General features: G+C 39.1%; 1 protein-coding gene across 1 annotated transcript in view; it reads right to left on the minus strand.

Annotated features, from left to right (window-relative positions):
* The window catches only part of CTSC (cathepsin C), a 37,916-nt gene extending 19,486 nt beyond the window's left edge, over positions 1-18,430 (minus strand). The window contains exons 1-2 of the mRNA XM_025928052.2: positions 18,168-18,430; positions 16,202-16,347 (exon numbers count right to left, since the gene is read on the minus strand). Coding sequence (XP_025783837.1) covers positions 16,202-16,347; positions 18,168-18,339 — 318 coding nt within the window. The 5' untranslated portion in view covers positions 18,340-18,430. The remainder of the gene's footprint in view (positions 1-16,201; positions 16,348-18,167) is intronic.
* Between the last annotated feature and the right edge of the window lie 1,248 nt (positions 18,431-19,678).

Here is a 19,678-nt window from a genome sequence, read left to right on the forward strand (position 1 = left end):
GCCAGAACCACTTGTGCACATATGGTCTATGGCTGCCTCCATACTACAGCAGAACTAGTAGCCACCTTAGAATACCTAAGGCCCACAAAGCCAGAAATGTTTACTACCTGACCTTATAAGAAAAAGTTTATCGACCTCTGTAGAAAACCTATGTTAAGAAAAAAAATTATAAGATAGTACTTAAGTTGAATACAAATGCAAAGAAGTTTCAAAAATGGAAATAAAAGGCAAAATCAGTCTCTGGGTAGAATCTCCTTGTTTATAAAATGAGGACTGCTATATACAATTATTCACTTTAAAAAATATTCTTGGGGTGCCTGGGTGGCTCCATCAGCTAAGTGTCCAAGTTTGGCTCAGGTCATGACCTCATGGTGAGTTTGAGCCCCACAGGGAGCTGTCTGCTGTCAGCACAGAGCCTATTTCAGATCATCCCCCTCTCTCTCTGCCCCTATCCCACTTGTGCACATGCATGTGCCATCTTTCTCGAAAATGAATCAACATTAAAAAAAAATAAATTAAAAAATTTCCTAAGAATGAAACTCATAGCCTACAAAGTCCTGGAAGAGGACGCCTATGAGAGATGGTCAAGGTGTTGTTAGAGGCTGTTAACACTCATCTGTTTTGGAATTACTATTACACTTGAAAAAAAATTATTTATAGAACTTAGTATTTTGCTAAGGTCTTTCATTTATTTATCAAATATTTATTGGCCACCTATTTCTCAGGCATCAGTGCAAGGTACTAGGCATGTACACATAAATGTATTGATGTGGCCCTAGCCCTTAAGAGGTTCACAATTCAATGAAAGAAACAAATAATTCATTACAACATCATGTGGTTCAAGAAGCTAACCATGCTGGAGAAGCCCGGGAAACTTCTCCATCTAGGCAGAATTTAGATCACAGATGAAATAACTTTCCCCTAATACCAAAAGAGTTAGGGGCATTCAAGTGAGAAGAACTGGGCCCCATGTTTTTCATCAGTGTGGTTTTGCTCACCTGGTTGGCACAAATGAGTCATAGTTACAAGCATCATGTCTAACACCAAATGAACTTTCCCTGTGATGGGAAGGCTGACTTGTTATTTTGATAGAGGGGGAAAAAATTCACCAAAGCATGACTGATTTTGCTGAAGTTTCTTACCACATTTTTTTAAGGACTCTGTATTTTTTATCAACATTATGGAACTATAGCACCTTATCAGTTCACATTTTGATAAATATCTTACCCATCACTCATAAATCTTCTAAGTTCAAGGAAACCGAGATAATATAGTCTCAGGGGACAAAATAAGTAGTCAAACTAGAATTTATAAAACCAAGGGCTCTTCCCAATGCCACACACCACTTCATATACTCTGTCTTTTCACAAAGAGCTAGAGAAGTAAACATACTAGCCAACTCCAAAAACAGAGAGGAGATACCAAGAAACCATGCAGCAAAGAGTTTCCATCTGTATCATTCGAGCCTCACAAGGATTCCTTGGGATAATAGGCATCAATCACTCTTTTCATAAAGAAAAAAAAAATTACATGCTTTGCAAAGTAAATGGAGAAGAGAGAATTCAAACATGGGTTCACAAGTTATAGGATCATTACTTTATTCACTGTTTCCTTTAAAAAAAAAAGTTGAAGATTAACAGACTCTCAAGAGTAAAGTCCAAATTGCTGTTCACAGCCCTGTAAGGGCCACTTACATTCTCTAGCAACCCTAATGGTAATTTTCTAATTCAATCTTTTTACCTTTTTTTTGCCAAGGTTTTTTGATGGGGAGCAAAGGTCAAAGACATGGTCTTCAGGCTGGACTTCCTAGACTATATCCAGCTCTGACACTTACTGTCTGTGTGATCCTAAGCAGGTTACTTATCCTTTCTGCACCCTCATCTATAAGATCAGGATGATGGTAGACTCCACCTCATATACTCTGTTTTACATATATTGACTCATTTCACTTTCACAGCAGCTTATGAGGTTGTTCTCGACTCAAAAAAAAAAAAAAAAAAAAAGGCACTGTGAGAATAGGATTGTTTATTCAGGAAGTAGGAAACTGGCATTAGGAAGCAATTCGTTATGGAATGAGTGAATAAATGAGAGAGAACAACAAATAAAAGAGAATAAAAGAATAAAAGAGAAAGTGAATAAAAGAGAAAGAACAACAAATGCCAAGTCCTCTTTAGCAATAACACAAGAAACTCAGAAAAGATACGAAGTTTGTAATTAATCAAAGTGCAGTGCTTCTAAGATATCACAGAGACCCTGAAATTACTTTATAAAAGGTAGGACGGGGTTGTAATACCCTGTAATCTGTGCAGGATTCAGTAGAAGAAGCATTGAGCACTCTAGAAGCCGACTAGTCAGTACCTTACACCTTGAAAGGACCACATGCTGTTCATGTTATTTTCTTGATTTGAACGTTCTCACGGTATCTGTCATTTTTGCTATTGTGAAATAGTTCTTATGTGATTCTGACATTATTACCAATTAAGAAGCTGAAGTTTTGGCCACACTATCCAGCTTGAAATATAGCCAAAGTATTTTTAAGGGTTTTCATTTATTTCATTTATATAAACATCAGTGTCCGAATACCATCCTGCACAGATGGTGTAATTTAAGTTTCCATTCATTCATGCCAATTTCAACAGATAATTTCATAAAATGTAAATTCCACACGCTAGCATTTAGGTTTAGAAAACTACTAGGATTTACTAGCTATCCATTTGCTTCTTCAAAATTACCCAAGGTCGCCAAACATTCTCAAACCCCTCTTCAAGTTCCCACTCATTTCATCAACTATCATTACTGTTACCTATTTAACTGATTGAAAAAGAACAGGTTGGGATATTTTAGAAGTTTAAAATCACCTTGTTCCATGGTTTCCCTGATTAATATACTTGGCAAATATTTGAATACTTAACTTTTATGTAATACACTGGCTATCAGAAATAGGCAGTCTCGTAAAAGGGCTTTGCCCTTTAAATCCTGTTCTGCCACTTATAATTCATGTAACCTTCAGCAAACCACAACTAAAGAGCCCCAATTTCTTCACCTGATAGTGGGAATGATACCTACAACACTGGATACCTTTGAAGGATAAAGATGACATTGTAACTTTGATGAGTTTAAAAAGTTAGGAACATGAAACAAGCAACAGAAGTATGATTATCTGTTACCACAGGGGATACAGAAGTTGTTTTAAGATGTAACTATGCCATCAAAGAACTTAAAACACTAAGCCCAATCTGTCACCTGAACAGTTGATACTGGTTGTCAACCAGTGGTTTCCAAAATGAGATGAAAGATGATCCATTAGAATATTGGGAAAAACATTTTTTTTTTACATTTGTAATTATATACAAATAAAATTGAGAAACAACTTCCACTGTTCTTTAATTTACAAAGCAACCGATGCCACCGCTCAGTGTCAAGGTCAGAAGTTCACCTGCCAGGCACAGTGTGCTACACATGTGATGGGTAGGACACAGGATATCCTTTTTACATGGGCCTGCTTACACTAATTTCTGTACCTATCTGATTTAATGAAGCCAATTTTCACAAAGTGGCTTAAAATACTTGCAGAGGAACCCCAATTTGCAAATACTAATATAAGCAGACATAAGAATACTGACAAAGCTTACCTTTGCCCTGTTCCTGGTAGAAGTTGTCGGGCAAATACAAGTTTCTGAAATCAGATGTTTTCTAATGGTTCCATCACAGCAGTGTTCAGTTTTTAATCTTAGTTACCAATAAAACACGTTTCACTTAAAATCTGTCTAGCTATACTTGTGGTGAGCATGGTATAACAGAGAGCTGTCGAATCTGACACTATCAGAAGTGTTAGCTCTACCCCAATTTAAAAAAAATAGTCCATTAAACTGTCACCACCCCTAATACCCAACAGCACTTCCAGACTTTACTAAACCTGTGATACTTTCATACTTTTAATAAAATGGATTAAAACTACTAACATCTTTTAAAGATTTTAATTAGAAAATTGTGCTTCCAAATGTGGAAAACTTTCAGTAATGAAAATTATAGGTAACGGATTCTTATGATAATGAAGCATGCTTTTTGTATTATTTTCAAGGAATATCATTGTGGAATATATTTTGGCAAAACCCATTTTTGTGACAAATATTTAATCATTTAATATTACCTCATGTGTTTGATAGCAAACATCAGTACGGCAGTACACGTATATAATGTTTTAAATGTACCTTTACACACTGTGGAATACATGACAAAAAATTTGGAGAACCATGTCTTATCCATCAAGATCATTCAACATTTCAGGAAAAGACACCTGGCGTGAAGCTCAATGATTTAATGGTAAAGCATATATGCAGAGATAGTACATTTCCAGCAATACTGAATAACAAAACATGTTTACTTGAGTTCTGCCCTGTTTCCTGTATATAGATTAACTGCTTTCATTTGCTGTCAGGTCTGGAGTGTAAAAAGCATCAACGAAAGAAAACAAGGCACATTTTTACTAAGTTGTTATTTTCCCAGACCTACCCAAGAGTACCACATATTTCCTCAGAAAGAAACAAACTCCCCTCTGCCAGCTTCAAGGATTAGCTCTAGCTTTCTACCTAACTAGATTTAACCATTTGTTTGAAAAGTTGAATTTCAATGAATTTTGAAACTGCCAAGAAATCATTACAGTGGTTGTAACCAAATACCTTCCAGGATTTTACTGAAGTAAAGACAGATTTGTATGTGGAAGTGAATTCATTTATTTCCAGTGCTTAAAACACATTCAGGTTAAACCAAAATATAGGTTCTAGAATTAGTTAAAATAGCAATTTATCATTCAATACAGTTGTCAAAATCTCTTGGCTCATTCCTCACTTCCTCGTTCATAAATTTTTGAACTGGGAGATTTGAACAAATCTGAGAGTTCACCTAATCTAACCTTTGGCTGGTGCCTCTCAATGTACCGAAATGGGGGAAGGAACAGGACAGCCCACAGCACTCCAGGCTGTGCGGAATCTGCCATCATAAAGCTATCTACCCCGACAGCTAACTTAGTTTTTAGTAATTCTCAAAGTTACAACTTTACTGTTTTTAACTTTGAGCCCTATCTTGGTTTTTCTAGTCTCATACAAAAATTAAAATGTAAATAAATGAACAGAATAAAATCTAAAATCCTCCACTGTTTTCTACCACCCCAATTCAACAAATATGGCCTGAGGGTCCACTACAGACTCTTAAGTACGTAAAGGTAACAATATACCCAGAAACATGTCAATAAAACAAGACAATACAATGATATATTATTCAATTTTCTTTCTTCTACATTTATTGAAGGCCTATTATTTATCATGCATCACATTATACAAAGGGAATAAAATGGTTAGTAGTACAGAGTTGATCCCTGCCCTCAGAGTTTAAAGATCAGAGCAGACAAACAATTGTGACAGAAAATGCAAAGCGGTATTATTTTAGGACACCTGCTAACACAAGTATCTGTAATTTTGTACCTACCAAGTCTTCTTTTCCATTAGCAAAACATTTAGATGCAAAGTTTCTCAGAGAAATAGGAAAAAAAAAAAAAAAAAAACTTTCGTAGAGGTGGTTTCAAATTCCATATTAAATACATTCTTACACACACTAGCTGCTTTGTCACTTTACATCCTGAAAATTAGTTTGAAAAATGCAACTCTTTTAGAACCCTGGAGACAGGTAACCTGATATGTATTTTTAGGGCACAGAACCAGAAATATAAACATAGCATCATTTCTGATTGTGCTCCTGGAATACAGAAGAATTACATCTATGTAAGCTGATATTACTTGTGAAAAGTCTTTGAAAAGACAAGAGAAGTGTGGTCAGTTTTCCAAACACTTATAAAGTTCTATGTAATCAGGTTCTGAAGATACACAGGTTGACATACAGCTTTTCAGTATGGAAGAAGACACACTATCAAATCACTCCATTACAGCAGTTAATGCAGAATTACCTGAGCAGAGGCAACTGCAAGCACGATGTGAACCAAAACAATGGCAGTTCTCTCACCAATGGAGAGAGCTAGGGAAGGTCTCACAGAGGTGGCATCAAGGCCCCGAGTAATGAATTATCAGGTCCAGAGGTAGGGTGATAAAAGTATCCAGGTAGAAGTAGTTGGGTATACAGTTACTTCACCTTTTTAAGACATAACCTTTCCAGAATAGCAGACCAGTGGCCACTCAGAGGTCATAAAAAGTTCTCTGAACCAATAAAATGATAAAAATCTGATATCTAGAGATTCTTCCATTCAAGCACAGATACAAGAGAAAAGCCCTCCAGAAAATAGGGACTAGGTATGGTTCCAATTTTTCAGCCTACTGAGGCTGATATTCATCAATTCTTAACAACTGAGCAGGAAACTAGTCCACTGTTTAGCAGGAAAGAGCTAAAAGATAGCAATCAATAAGAACAACAGTGTAATTAAGAGAAGTCAACTAGGCAAGGTTACTTAATGTGACGTTTTTCAGAACCTTCCTTTCTAAGAACACAAAAGGAGAGAAGGTAAGTTTTCATCTTGAATGAAAGGACCCTGGTTTAGGAAAGAAAGAGAATAGCCTAATTTGGTAAGGAAACATAAGCTGTAAACCATTTCAAAAGAAGCCAATGCAATGTGTATTTCATTCCATTAAACATTCATGATGCTTATGAACTGGGAGTCTCCAGAAAAAAATCCCCTGAAATGTCTGTCACTCAAGTACCATTATTTCTTTTATCCTTTAGCCCCAGGGAGGTCCTCAGGCTTGAAAGGCTAGCCCCTGTCATTTTACAATTAGATGCCCAGTAAGAGACTAATTTTCCCTATCTGTAAAATGAAGCTAGTAATATCTACTTCATAAGATCTTGTAAGGTAATATATGTCAAGTTCTTAGTACAAAACTGGGACCTAATCAAAAAAACAGACAAAAAAAATGTATTAATCACCCCATCTTTCTGGCTAGGGTACTAGAGGCCTATGATCTACAAGGATACCCTTCTGTGGTTTAACTTATCTCAGAAACCTGTCCCCCAAACATGTCTTCTGTAGAATGATCTTTCTACCCTTTACATCTGTGCATCTCAAGATATCCTGAAGCATTAATTTCTCCTTACAATGGGTCCTGTGGTTCATCAAGATAATTAAAGAAAGAAAGGCACACAAGAAGATAATTTAACTGGGAATAAAATTTGCACTATGAACAAAATACAACACAAAATTCAAATCCTAATGAGTTTGGAAAAATCATTTCAATAGAAAAATATTCAAAAGGGAAAAACTCGAGTTTCATATAGTTCCTTTCATTCAAAGGTTGAATGGTGAAGCCACCTAAGACTTCCAGATGTCTTTCTTTTTCCTGTGTAGTCTCTGGTTGTTCACATTTCAAAATGGCGGTTGCTGCTTTCCAGGGAAATGGTTCAGGAGGGCAGCTGCCTTGGAGGTAGGTCACCAGGACTCCTCAGCATTTTACATGCACAGAAAGACTCCAGAAGGGGAATGTAGTTGCTAGAGGCCTCGGCTAGCTGTTAGAGGTAAGAAGGTCCACGGCTGCATGCTGCTCTGCCTCTTAGCCCCAAAGTCTGTTTTTGGTTGTTGTTTTAAAAGAGCCCCTCAACAGATGCTCTATTTAATAACTAAAAGACAATAAAAACTAGAGTTACAAGCCAACCAGAATCAGATGGTCTCTTAAGAATGTTTAATCATATTAATTTCTTTTCAGAAAAAAAAAGAAAAACCCCCTCAAAAAACAAAACAAAAAAAAAAAACAACAGTGCTAGTATTTGAAATGCTGGTAAATCTTAATGCTATTTAAGACATTCACAAAAGCTGCCATTCTCCAAAGCTGAAAGCTTAAGCAACATGTATCATGCATGCAGCCAACATGCTCAAGAAGCACATGCAGAGGCATTTGAAATCAACTACCACTGTATGAATCTAATATAATTTTGAAATATACTTAAAAGAAACAGGCCAATCCAGCATCCTAGATAGATAGGTTACCATGCATTCCTTACGAAACCTAAATGGAGGCTTAATGCTGCTTTGATCTGTATTTCCAGGTATTTATCCCTCTATTTATCCCACTTACTAAGAGCAAACACTAAGGGGGTTTTTCTTTTAATAGAGGCATTCCTTAATTATTAGGAAGAGAGAGAGTTTTAAGACAGAATTTTGTCAACTGCATTCTGAAGATACCTTATTTTTTGTGAGGAAAAAACGGGTAGCTTATTTTGGGCAAGTTTCCTATTTTGTCTTCCTCCAAAGCTACCACCATCCACTCTATAAAAGATCCTGAGATTCTGAAAGAAGGGAAACTACACAATCTATACTTATTCAACTACCAGGAATTCAGGGAAAAAAGAGCTTATTAATTTCAGCTCTAATTTTCACTTTGATCTGTTAATAGTGGCTGCCTAGAACAACCTCTGAAGTTTAACAAGATATAGTGACAAGTGATGAGTAAGCCTACCCAACACATGTGTGGGCCACTAGGGGTCTGTTAACAGTTTGGAAAACACTGATAAGGATAAAGCTATGGAAATTTCAACACTTATCCCAGTTCCCTTTTTCATAGCTCTTTTTTACTTAGGAGCTAAGTAAAGGAAGTAGGGAAAGAGGAAAGGGGAAATAATATTGTGTTAAAATGCAAGGAATGGTAGGGCGTCTGGCTGGCTCAGTCAGTACAGCGTGAGACTCTTGATCTCAGGGTTGAAGGTTTGAGTCCCATGCTGGGTGTAGAGATTAGTTAAAAATAAAATCTTAAAAAAAAAAAATGCAAGGAACAGTTAAGTCCCTATCAACTTTACTCTCTAACCACCCTTTTTCCATAAAGTTTTTTAATTTTTTTTAATGTTTATTTATTTTTGAGAGACAGAGAGAGACAGCATGTGAGTGGGGGAGGGGCAGAGAGAGAGAGAGAGAGAGAGAGAGAGAGAGAGAGAGAAAGACACAGAATCTGAAGAGGCTCCAGGCTCTGAGCCATCAGCACAGAGCCCGATGTGGGGCTCGAACTCACAACCATGAGATAACGACCTGAGCAGAAGTTGGATGCTCAACCAACTGAGCCACCCAGGCGCCCCTTCCATAAAAAGTTTTAAGACCTCTAAATTTATGGATCCAGTGAGAGTAATGATTTAAACATCTTTTTGGGGAGCCTAGGTGATTTAGTCTCTTGAGCATCCAACTTTTGAGTTTGGCTCAGGTCATGATCCCAGGGTTGTAGGACTGAGCTCCATGTCAGGCTCTGTGATGAGCAAGGAGCCTGTTTGAGATTCTCTCACTTTCCCTTTGCCCCTCCCCTGCTTGTGCTCACACCGCACACGCGTGCACTCTAAAATAAGATTAAAATTTTAAAAAACACCTTTTCTAAGTGTGAGAAGAATGTCAAAAGTGAAAAAGACCCTCTTATTCCTAGTCAGTAGTCTCTGTTCTGAAAAGGAGTCAGTTTCAAAAGATGGGTGATGTCTCACAGTGATGAGTGCCAGGCAGATGAATTTCTCTGGAAGAGCCACCCTCTCTACTAGAAAACAGACCTAATATGCCATAGCTTCACATGGTTCCCTCTGGAGTCTTTTAGGAAAAAAATGAGCAACCTGAGGCAGTGTAACTACTTCAAATAAGTGAAGTGACTGTGAGCTAACTTTTTCTTAACTGGGTCTCTACCTTTTTGGGTTCATGTCTGCTTATGTTATGAGCATCATACTTGTGACAACCAATTCGATGTGTTGCAAACAGAATAAACTAAAGTGAAAGATCACTCACATAAAATAGTGCAGGCAGGTAAGAAGTAGCAAAGCAAGAAGCAGGCTCAAGCAAGAAATGTATAAGAAAACCCTAATCTCTCCAGTCTTCATCTCCCTTTCCCAGATGAATAAACAAATAGTAATTTGCATAAGCCACCAAGGAGGAGGGAAGCTGGCTCTTTAGTAAGTTAAAAATTTCAGTGGAGCTCACCCAGTTTGTTCCTCAGATGTCTCAAATCATGTACCCTCACAGTTCCCAGCTGCATGAACAATTGACTGATAAAATCAGTGACATCCTATGAAGAGTTCACAATGGTAAACTAAGTCATTGTTACAATTAAGCATCACCATGAAAAAAAAAACAAAACTAGGCTTGGATTGTTAAATTTCTGATTCTTTCCATAAAATGAAATACTCAAGAGTAAATCTCAAGTTGTTAAAATTAAAAAAAAAAAAAAAGACAACATCTGGATCTCAGTATGCTAAATCTATACTAAAACAATTAGGCTAAAAACAAGTATTCTAAAAGCTAAACTGTTAGATCTTAAAAATGAACCCAGAAAGCACAGTAAAAAAAAAAAAAAAAAAAAAAACATTACAAGATTCCCAAATTCTTAACTGTAGAAACATGATTGACATTTCTGGCTGATGTCACAAGCTTGAAATTTACAAGTCACTAGCACACAAAATGTGCAAATAAATTCCCTGGTATGGATTTCCCAACATACCACTCTTGTTTCAAGAGCCAACCTGATATAGAAATACCCATGGAAGGGGCGCTTGGGTGGCTTAGTCGGTTAAGCATCTGACTCTTGGTTTTGGCTCAGGTCATGATCTCAGTTCTGTGAGTTTGAGCTTCACATCAAGCCCTATGCGGACAGTGCAGAGTCTGCTTGAGATTCATTCATTCTTTCTCTTCTTTCTTTCTCTTCTTTCTTTTTCTTTCTCTCTCTCTCTCTCTTTCTTTTCTTTCTCTCTCTCTCCCCCTCCCCAGTCGTCTCTCAAAATAAATAAACTTAAAAAAAAAAAAAGAAGAAAGAAAGAAAGAACCATGGAAGTCTTTTTTAGCTTCAAGTTCTACCAAGACTAGTGGGTTGCAAACAAAAACGCAATTAGAGATCAATAAGGTTTGCTTGCCAGTCCTAAAATAAAATTTTCAGTCAGAAGACTAGTTTCTCTTCATCACATCTTCTCCACCCGTGAGTGGCTTAATCTTCAAAATGAAGTCTGAGTTCCTGCTCTACTGTTCCTTTTTTGCAGCCTCAGAGAAAGTGAAATGGGAAGCAGGAAAAGGTTATTTTACTTGAAGGTTTTCTTTGGAACTCAGTTTCGCTCATAGGACTTCCTTCCTCTGTGCCATTAGAGAAGATGCGGTACAGAGGAGCTTTACACGTGATGATAAAAAATAAAGTACATAAAAGCATAAAAAAAAAATCACTTATCCACCCAACACATAGTCAGCCATTATTTAACATCCTGTTTTGTTATATTCTGTTTTCATACAAGAGGTTGGCTGCTTTTGGGGCACCAGAGTGGCTCAGTTGGTTGACTTTTGATTTTGGCCCAGGTCATGAACCCAGGGTCATGGGATTGAGTCCCACATCACACTCTGCACTAAGCATGGAGCAGAGCCTGCTTAAGATATTCTCTCTCTGGGGCGCGTGGGTGGCGCAGTCGGTTAACACGATCTCGCGGTCCGTGAGTTCGAGCCCCGCGTCGGGCTCTGGGCTGATGGCTCAGAGCCTGGAGCCTGTTTCCGATTCTGTGTCTCCCTCTCTCTCTGCCCCTCCCCCGTTCATGCTCTGTCTCTCTCTGTCCCAAAAATAAATAAATGTTGAAAAAAAAAATTAAAAAAAAAAAAAAGATATTCGCTCTCTCGCTCTCTCACACACACAAATTAAAAAAAAAAAAAAGAGGTTGGCTGCTTTTGATCTGCAGGTACTTTGAAGGGATACAAATTTGTTGGGCATACCAATTATAAGCCAATGGTAATGCTATTAAATTTGATAACTCTTAGAAACTAGCCTGCAGATAGTCCTGTCATTTACTTTGGCCAGTACACTGTTTTTTTAAAAAACTGAGTATGAATGCCTCTAAGACAGTTTCCATTTTGCCATTGATCTTATTACTCCTTACTGTTTTACATTACAGTCATTTCAAATGCTTAGGTATCTGCCCAGGTGAGCCCTAAATACATCTGAGATTGTAACTCCCCATAATGTTTCAGATAATTGAATGTATGTATGCAGGAAGGGGAGTAGAAAAATATACCTTTTAAGAATATATACCTAGTGCTTCCTATCAAATTCAAACTATCCAGGAATGAAAATTCAGTGTCCAGATTTATTTCCTTTCAAACTTTTTATCTAGCTTGAAGTCCTATTCAACAACAGATTATCCCCACTTCACTCCCAATTTCTCAAGCAGTTAAAACCAAGGGGGGAAAAGAAACAGCTTACAAAAACTTAGATTATGAAAAATGCCCACCTTCCAGGTGAGGCTTGAGAACTAAATAAAGCAAATTCCTACCAACAGTAGTGGTATCACAATTGCTTCAAAGTTGGAATGCAGGGAGAATGATGTGGAAGCTGTCGGCTCTACTGGGCTGCGTGGAACAGAGCTAACAATATCCTACATGTATCACCTGTTCAACAAACGCTAACAGCAACAAGAAACAATCTAATGCAAATATGTAATCTAATGAAGGCATATCTGAAAAGGACAAAAGGAAACAAGTGGTAGGGCCTGGTATGAGTCAACATAGAGATCTGGAAATCCAATTGATTTGCAGACTAAGAACATATAGATAGTAGATATTCATGGCAAAAATGTCAGGGATTTAACAGTAGTAGGTTGAACACTACGTTGTAGTTTACATGAGACACGCTAAATAACAAATACTGCTTACATCTTGATAATTCTACCTTTTCAAAAATAAATTTTCATTTAAAAGATATTTTCTAAGTCTGTAGAATAAATGACCAAAGCTCTGTGACATTAACAGGTTTTTGGTTGGGGTGCTTGGGTGGCTCAGATGGTTAAGCAGCTGACTCCTGATTTCAGCTCAGGTCATTATCTCATGGTTCATGGGATCAAGCCCCATATGGGGCTCTGCACTTACACAGAGCCTGGTTGAGATTTTCTCTCGCGCACTCTCTGCCTTTTCCCTGCTCACACACACTTGCTCTCTCCTCCTCTCTCTTAAAATAAACTTAAAAAAAAAAAATAAAAGAAATCTTATTGGGTGCCTGGGTGGCTCAGTCGGTTAAGTGTCCGACTTCGGCTCAGGTCATGATCTCACAGTTCGTGGGTTCGAGCCCTGTGTTGGGCTCTGTACTGACAGCTCAGAGCCTGGAGCCTGTTTCAGATTCTGTGTCTCCCTCTCTCTCTCTGCCCCTCCTCTGTTCATATTCTGTCTCTGTCTCAAAAATAAAAAATAAAGAGTAAAAAAAAAAAATTAAAAAAAAAAGAAAAGAAATCTTATTAAAAAAAGACGTTTGTGTTTTCTTGAGTTAGACACCTAATTTGGTACTTCTGCTGGAAATGCCCTGATACTTATGGTAAAAATCCAGCAAGCTTTTTGTGTTAGCCAGTGTCACCAAAAATATTTGCCTTTCCTATTATCTACAGTCAATTCCACTCTATAATTTTTGTTAAATTTAAAACTCAGCTCCCCATTACTCTGTCACTTGGATTTGCCAAAAGAGCATAGATTCTTTCACTCTGCAAAACATGTTTATCTAGAACTGCTTGATTAGCTTAAGAGAAATTTTAAAACCAAGTATCTTATGTATATTCTACTGTTTATTAAAATTATGATCCTATCACAAAACTTAACTATTGACCAGTCAGAGTGACTGATTTCTCAGCAGGAAAACACAGCCCTGATAATGGTTCTGTTTAAAAAAGCACTTCAAAAAATATACTGAAATCAGTTAATGCAAGAACACTCTTCCTATTCTTGCTCCTAATCAGAGAATGCCATCCAGAAGCCTGTGATTAAGTAGGGGTCTACCCAACAACAGTGTATGTATTGATTCTTCCCACTTGTGGTTGAGTACACTTAAAACCTTATTTGACTTTAGGAAGTGGCTCTCTACTGACCCATGACTTAACATTCTGAGGTTATGGAAAAATACCCAATGTGCTTACACTGTAATTTCAAGGCAAATACAAAAAGGCATTCTGATTCCTCCTCCAGCCACCAGCTGTCCCCTCTGTACCTACCAGCGTTGGACTCTTATTTAAGCTGAGAGCAGACAAACTGATGGAAAAATATTAATAAAAGGAAACTGCTCAGATCTATTTCTGGTTATGGCTCAGGCAATTAAATGCTGACTTTAGAAGTTTGCCCAACAGTTTCTCCCATTCTACAGAAGGGAAGAAAGAAAACTTTTCTAAGCCAAATGGGTAAAACTATTTTACTTACTCATCTATTTGTATGCAACTTCCCATCTTACACTTCAACCTCCTATTTCTCAAGTGAATTCCACTCATGGATTCATTTTCAGTATTTAAACAAATTACCAACTAAGTGTCTACCAAGTGTCAGGCAAAAAAGGACAAGGAGGAGGCGGGTAGAGTACATAGTCAACAACTAGCTTGAATAGGTCTTTCCTTGTACATCGATTCCATAGGCAACTGGTTCTCACCTCAAAGGCAAAGAACTTTTGAAGGGCTATAGCAGAGTACCGACAAGGAGTCTGCAAAGCCCTAGGCTAATGAATAAGCAGACCAAGAATTATATTCAGAGTGAATTATGCTTACCACCTATGTATCACAATTTTAAAAATTCATATAGATACTATTTTTTTAAATACATAGTATCCAGGGGTGATCTTAAAACATTTCATAAATGGTCAAGCATGGGTTCCAACTAAAAAACATGACCAGCTGGCTCTCAACTGGATAGATCAGTTCTCACTGAGTATCAAACCAGCTAATACAGGCGAGGGGGATAATTTTTTCCTCTTGGTCTCTCTTCCCTTTTTTCATGTTAAAGAGGGATTCTCAAGGTTAAGGAAAAAAAAAAAAAAGGAAAGTTGTTATTCTAAGAAATGTACTTGGCTCAGATGTAGCACCATAGCCCAGTGATTAAATCACAAGCCAGGTTAGAAAAATCACAATAAATTCAGAGGTGACTCTTTTGTTAGTCCCCTGTCTTTCATCATCCTAAACAGATTCATTCCCCACTTTCCCACAGATCCCTGTAATTGGCCAACTCTTACCAGATGTTCCAAAAGTTGTAAACCCTACTCCATGCAAGTCTGTTTTTGTTTATACTCTATTTATAGTAAGAAACAGCGAGTCTCAGGCTTGTGTCCTCAATTCACTTACAGCAGTTAATACTCTGCCAACAGGAAAAGTTCCAACTTCAGAAAGTTATCTGGGATGGACTGAAATCTGTGCTAAATAAGCTATTATACCTCAGCATATGTATGCAACGGGAAGCAAGGTGTTAAAATACAAGAACGGACAATGCTTCTTCCCCAGTGAAAGAAGAACACAGGTTGGACTGGCGGAGCTACATTTTACTTCAGCCCAAGGCATAACTCACGCTCTCTATCTCTTTGTCTCAGCTCACTAAAGGCAGTTATTCACATTAATACATCTAGTACATTATAACACAGATGGTCCTGGACTTTACAGTGGTCCAACTTACCATCTTTGGTAAGCTACACACATACATATGGTGTAAAAGCTATACACGTTCAGTAGAAATCGGACTTTGAATTTTGATTTTTTCCTAGGCTAGCACTATGCAGTAGGAAACATTCCTGTGATGCTGAACAGTAGCAGCCAGCCCCACGATCACAAGGGTGGACCAGTGATACACTTACAACCATTCTGTTTCTCCCTTTTATTACAGTATTCAATTAATTCAATGAAATAGTCAACACACTATAAAATAGACTGTGTTAGATGATTTTGCTAGAGGCCAATTTAGGTGTTCTGAGCATGTTCAAGGTAGGGCAGGCTAAGCCATGATGTTTGATAGGAATCAAACACATTTTCCATTTACAATGGGTGTACTGGGACATAACCCATCCATCATTATTAAGTTGAGGAATGTGTCATCAATTTTTCAGAGTCAACAAGCAATGGTAGGGTAGGATAATAATTCCAAGAAAAAGAAATTTATAATGCCCATATCTTTCCTACACATTCAGTACAGAGCCAAGTGACTAAGGCAACATTTAAAAGTAAAGGTGTAGTAATAAATAAATTTAGTCATACTTACCGAAATGTAAATTTCAATACAGATGGGTTGTACATATTCAAACACAGCTCTTTTTAATTTACTGAATTCACAATTTTAAATAAAGTGGCAAAATTACACCATCTAATATCTCTTGGGAAAAATGGTGTCAATTCTGGTTATCTTCTTAATCTAAAATTAAAATTCTGAGAGTCTGATTAGAAGAAGCTTCAGATATCAAATCACTGAAAATACAAATGCATTCCCAACAAAACTAACCTTAAAAAAGGCAAACCACTTGTAGTCATTCAACACAATCTCAAAGCCTTGATTGTAAATGATGGTAAAATGGCCGGCATTGCCAAAATCATCATATGCTGTATCCAACTTCTTAAGGTGCACCACTACCTTTTTTTCTGGTGGTCCTAAAAATAAATAAATAAATAATAATGCACAACAGAGGAAAATTATTTGGACTGCAAATGGCAGGGAAGTCTCTAGAATTTCCATGATTTTTAAGCTGCTTTCCTTTCATGCCACCGGATTTGGACCAGTCTGGCTTGTGAAGATATCAGAGTCTCCATCCTGTACACTCCCACAGGTGTCTCGGGAAAACCAGTGAAGTGAAGGCTCAAAAGACAGAAATATGTCCAGTGGCCCACCAAGCAGAGAGTCCCCCAAAAGTACAGACCTACCATCCCAGAGCATCCAAACACTGAAGAAAAGGAGGAATAGGGATGTTTCAAATGACAGCCAAAAATGGGTAGAATACGAAATGGTAGTCAAAAAAATGGAAAATGTAAAATATAAAAGATCTGCTATCATATCACAAGGACAAAGGAAATGATCTCTTTAGGGAAGAAATGGAAAGTCTTTCTCAATGGCTCTAGCAGTTCAGAACCTCATAATCTGAATCCTTCCACGCTATTAGGCAAACTCAAGGTTTCTATCCTATAAAGCTAGTTTGTGCCAATAGGAACTAAGCTTTCAACCTTCAGAAGATAAGAGCTCGGATCTACATGTGTCTTTACTAGATTAAAGTCACAGGCACGATTTATAAGCAGAGGTTGTCTGAAAGGGTTCTGCTGTGTCCATCTGGGGGCTTCACACTTTAGTTTTTCCAGGTTTCAGATGAATACTCTGAAATAGGAGACTGCATGTGACAGAACAGTTCTCCTTCTGCTTGGGACCTTCAAATTCAACTTTTAAAACTGAAGGTGGTTATAATGCCCAGGATTACAAAATGCCACACAGTCATCTGGAGTTGGAATAGTTGAATAGGTCTGTTTTAGTAACAAATGACCTGGCAATCTTTTCCTGCTGAGACAAGGAAATTGAGGCAGAGAGCTTCCCTCACTCTGCACATGCCACAGGGTGGTAAGGGTTTGGGCATAACAAGAGTGCCTCTTTTGACAGAGATTGTGTGTTTTTTCTTCTCCCTTCTCTAAATTCTTTGTCCTCAGGGTAGCTATGTTCTCTGAGGACAAATGAAATATCCCAGTGTGTTCTAACACGAGACATTTCTTTCAGAGGTTTCCATAAGCCAGACTTTGTGCTTGGCTCTGGACATTCCCAAATATAATCACTGACTAAAGAGTTATTTCCCAAAAAAAAAAGACGATGAAGAAGTAAAAAGTAAAAAAGAATGAATGGGCGGGGGGGGGGGGGAGGGAGTACTTTTTTTATCTATCTCCCTGCAATACACGAAAAAGGGCAGAGCCAATACCGAAAGTTTTCTCAGACTAGTAGCTTCAACACACGTGTAAGTCAAAAACTCTGGGCAAAAAAAAAAAAAGCTCTTTCCCACAAGCTGACAAAAGGAAAAAAACTTTTTTTTGCTATTTTCTCCGGTATTCGAGCTTATTTTTCATGGGCACAGCTTTAAAGAAATATGCAGATTGGGCAGGGAGATCCTAAGATTGCACGGTCTCAACTCTCTTCCAAATCAAATAAACCAAAACCCAAAAACTAAAAAGGGAAAAAAGTTCTCGAAAAAGTGTTTAGGCCCCGGGAATAGCTAAGGAAACGTGCAATTAGAAGTTCTCAGCCGCTCAGCTTGGACTTCTCGGCCCTGGAGCGGGAAAAGGCACCCCCAAGGGGCCTCAAGTCCATCCTGGCTTCCCACTAGCACCGGCCTCGGGTCTCGGCGCTCCGCGTGGACGCTGGGGGCAGAGAGCTCGGGAAGGCAAGGAAGGAGTCCCGGGCCAAAGCGGGAAGGGGGAGAGGCCGGGGCGCTGCGGCTTACCCATAACCGAGCAGTTGACTTCGCTCCGAGAACCAACGGGGCCCACCTGGAAGACCCAGGTGCCCAGCAGGTCAGGGTAGGTGCAGTTGGCAGGTGTGTCGCAGTACGCGGGGCCAGCGACGGCGAGGAGCAGCAGGAGGGCGGCGAGCAGCGACTGGGGCCTGGGACCCATGCTTGCGGGGCCCCAGAGGGGAGGAGAAGGACGAAGTCGCCACCGAAGAGCAGAGGGCTCACAGCGAGGCGACCCAGCACAGCGCGAGCCTTAAAATAGCCTGAGCTGCCGGAAACCCACGGCCGTCAAGGGGCGGGGGCGGGGGCGGGGTCTGGGGCCCCAGGGGCGGGGGGAGGGGCGCTCGGGCGCAGTACCGCGCTCCCGGGTGCGCGCAGCTCCGCACCTGGCCGCAGCTCCACCAGAACCTGGCTTGAACCTGCGGACAGGGTCTATTACCATGGGACGTCTCCAAATAGGAGTTAAGAACCACAGTGACTTTGTTCCATGAGAAGTAACCCCGGGGGTAACAATGTGCGGCGGTAGGCAGCAACTAAAGATCAGAAAGAGACAGACATACAACGGAGGTGAGGGGGTGGGGGTGGGAATAGACAGAAAGTGTGAAAAAGACCCAGAGAGGAAGCGATCTAACAAGTGGAGTTTTCTTTTACTCCCTCCCCTTCCCCAGTTAGTCCTCACCAACTCAGTTATTTTGTACCCACTGGGGAAAACGTTGCCTGCTACCCCCAGGCACCCCAGCTGTTTGAGAATTGCTCTTCCTTCCGTTTGCCAAAAGTTTCACAGCAATTTTTTGCTTGGTTTTGTTTGGTTTCCTGTTAACGTTGTTTACTTATTATCCACAAGAGAATTCAGTTGGAGTGCAAACTTGCAGGTTTTTGTGTATCAGTTGTTTTTTTTTTTTTTTTTTTCCCCTGCAAACTTTATAGGATTTAGTTAAGGCAAGTACTCACACACATGCACAAAAGCTGTCAGAGATTGTGGATCTCCACCCCTTCTTTTACATATGAAAAGCAGGAGGCCCAGAGAGAGGAAGACTTGCCCAGGGTGAGGAAGGAAGCTGGTAGGAGAAAGCTGGTTTTATGAGCAGGTCCAGTGTGCCAGTCTGACTGCCAATAATTATTACATAACACTGTTTCCAAGTGCCTCTTGGCTTAGTTTAAATATCACCCTTTTCTGGGAGAGCTCCTGTGACTTTTCCTGACTATTGGTGGAAGTTGGGGCTTCTTTTATACACAGAGCCTGTTAGGTGTCAGGCCGTGTGTCAGCATCAAGGGCAAGTGATGAACAAGATAGACTTTTATGTGTCCCTGTTCTCTAGGGCACACGTATTTTGCCCTCATCACAGTGGTTACAAATAAATAAGCTCATTATTCACCTTTGTCTCCCTAGATTATGACTTAAAAACACCCAGAAATTGGGGCACCTGGGTGGCTCAGTCATTTAAGCATCCCACTCTTGATTTCAGCTCAGATCATGGATTTCCATCAGGTTCCTGGATCAG

This window comes from Puma concolor, chromosome D1 (genome assembly GCF_028749965.1).
Source record: "Puma concolor isolate L17-30 chromosome D1, mPumCon1.1.hap2, whole genome shotgun sequence".
NCBI classification, from domain to species: domain Eukaryota; kingdom Metazoa; phylum Chordata; class Mammalia; order Carnivora; family Felidae; genus Puma; species Puma concolor.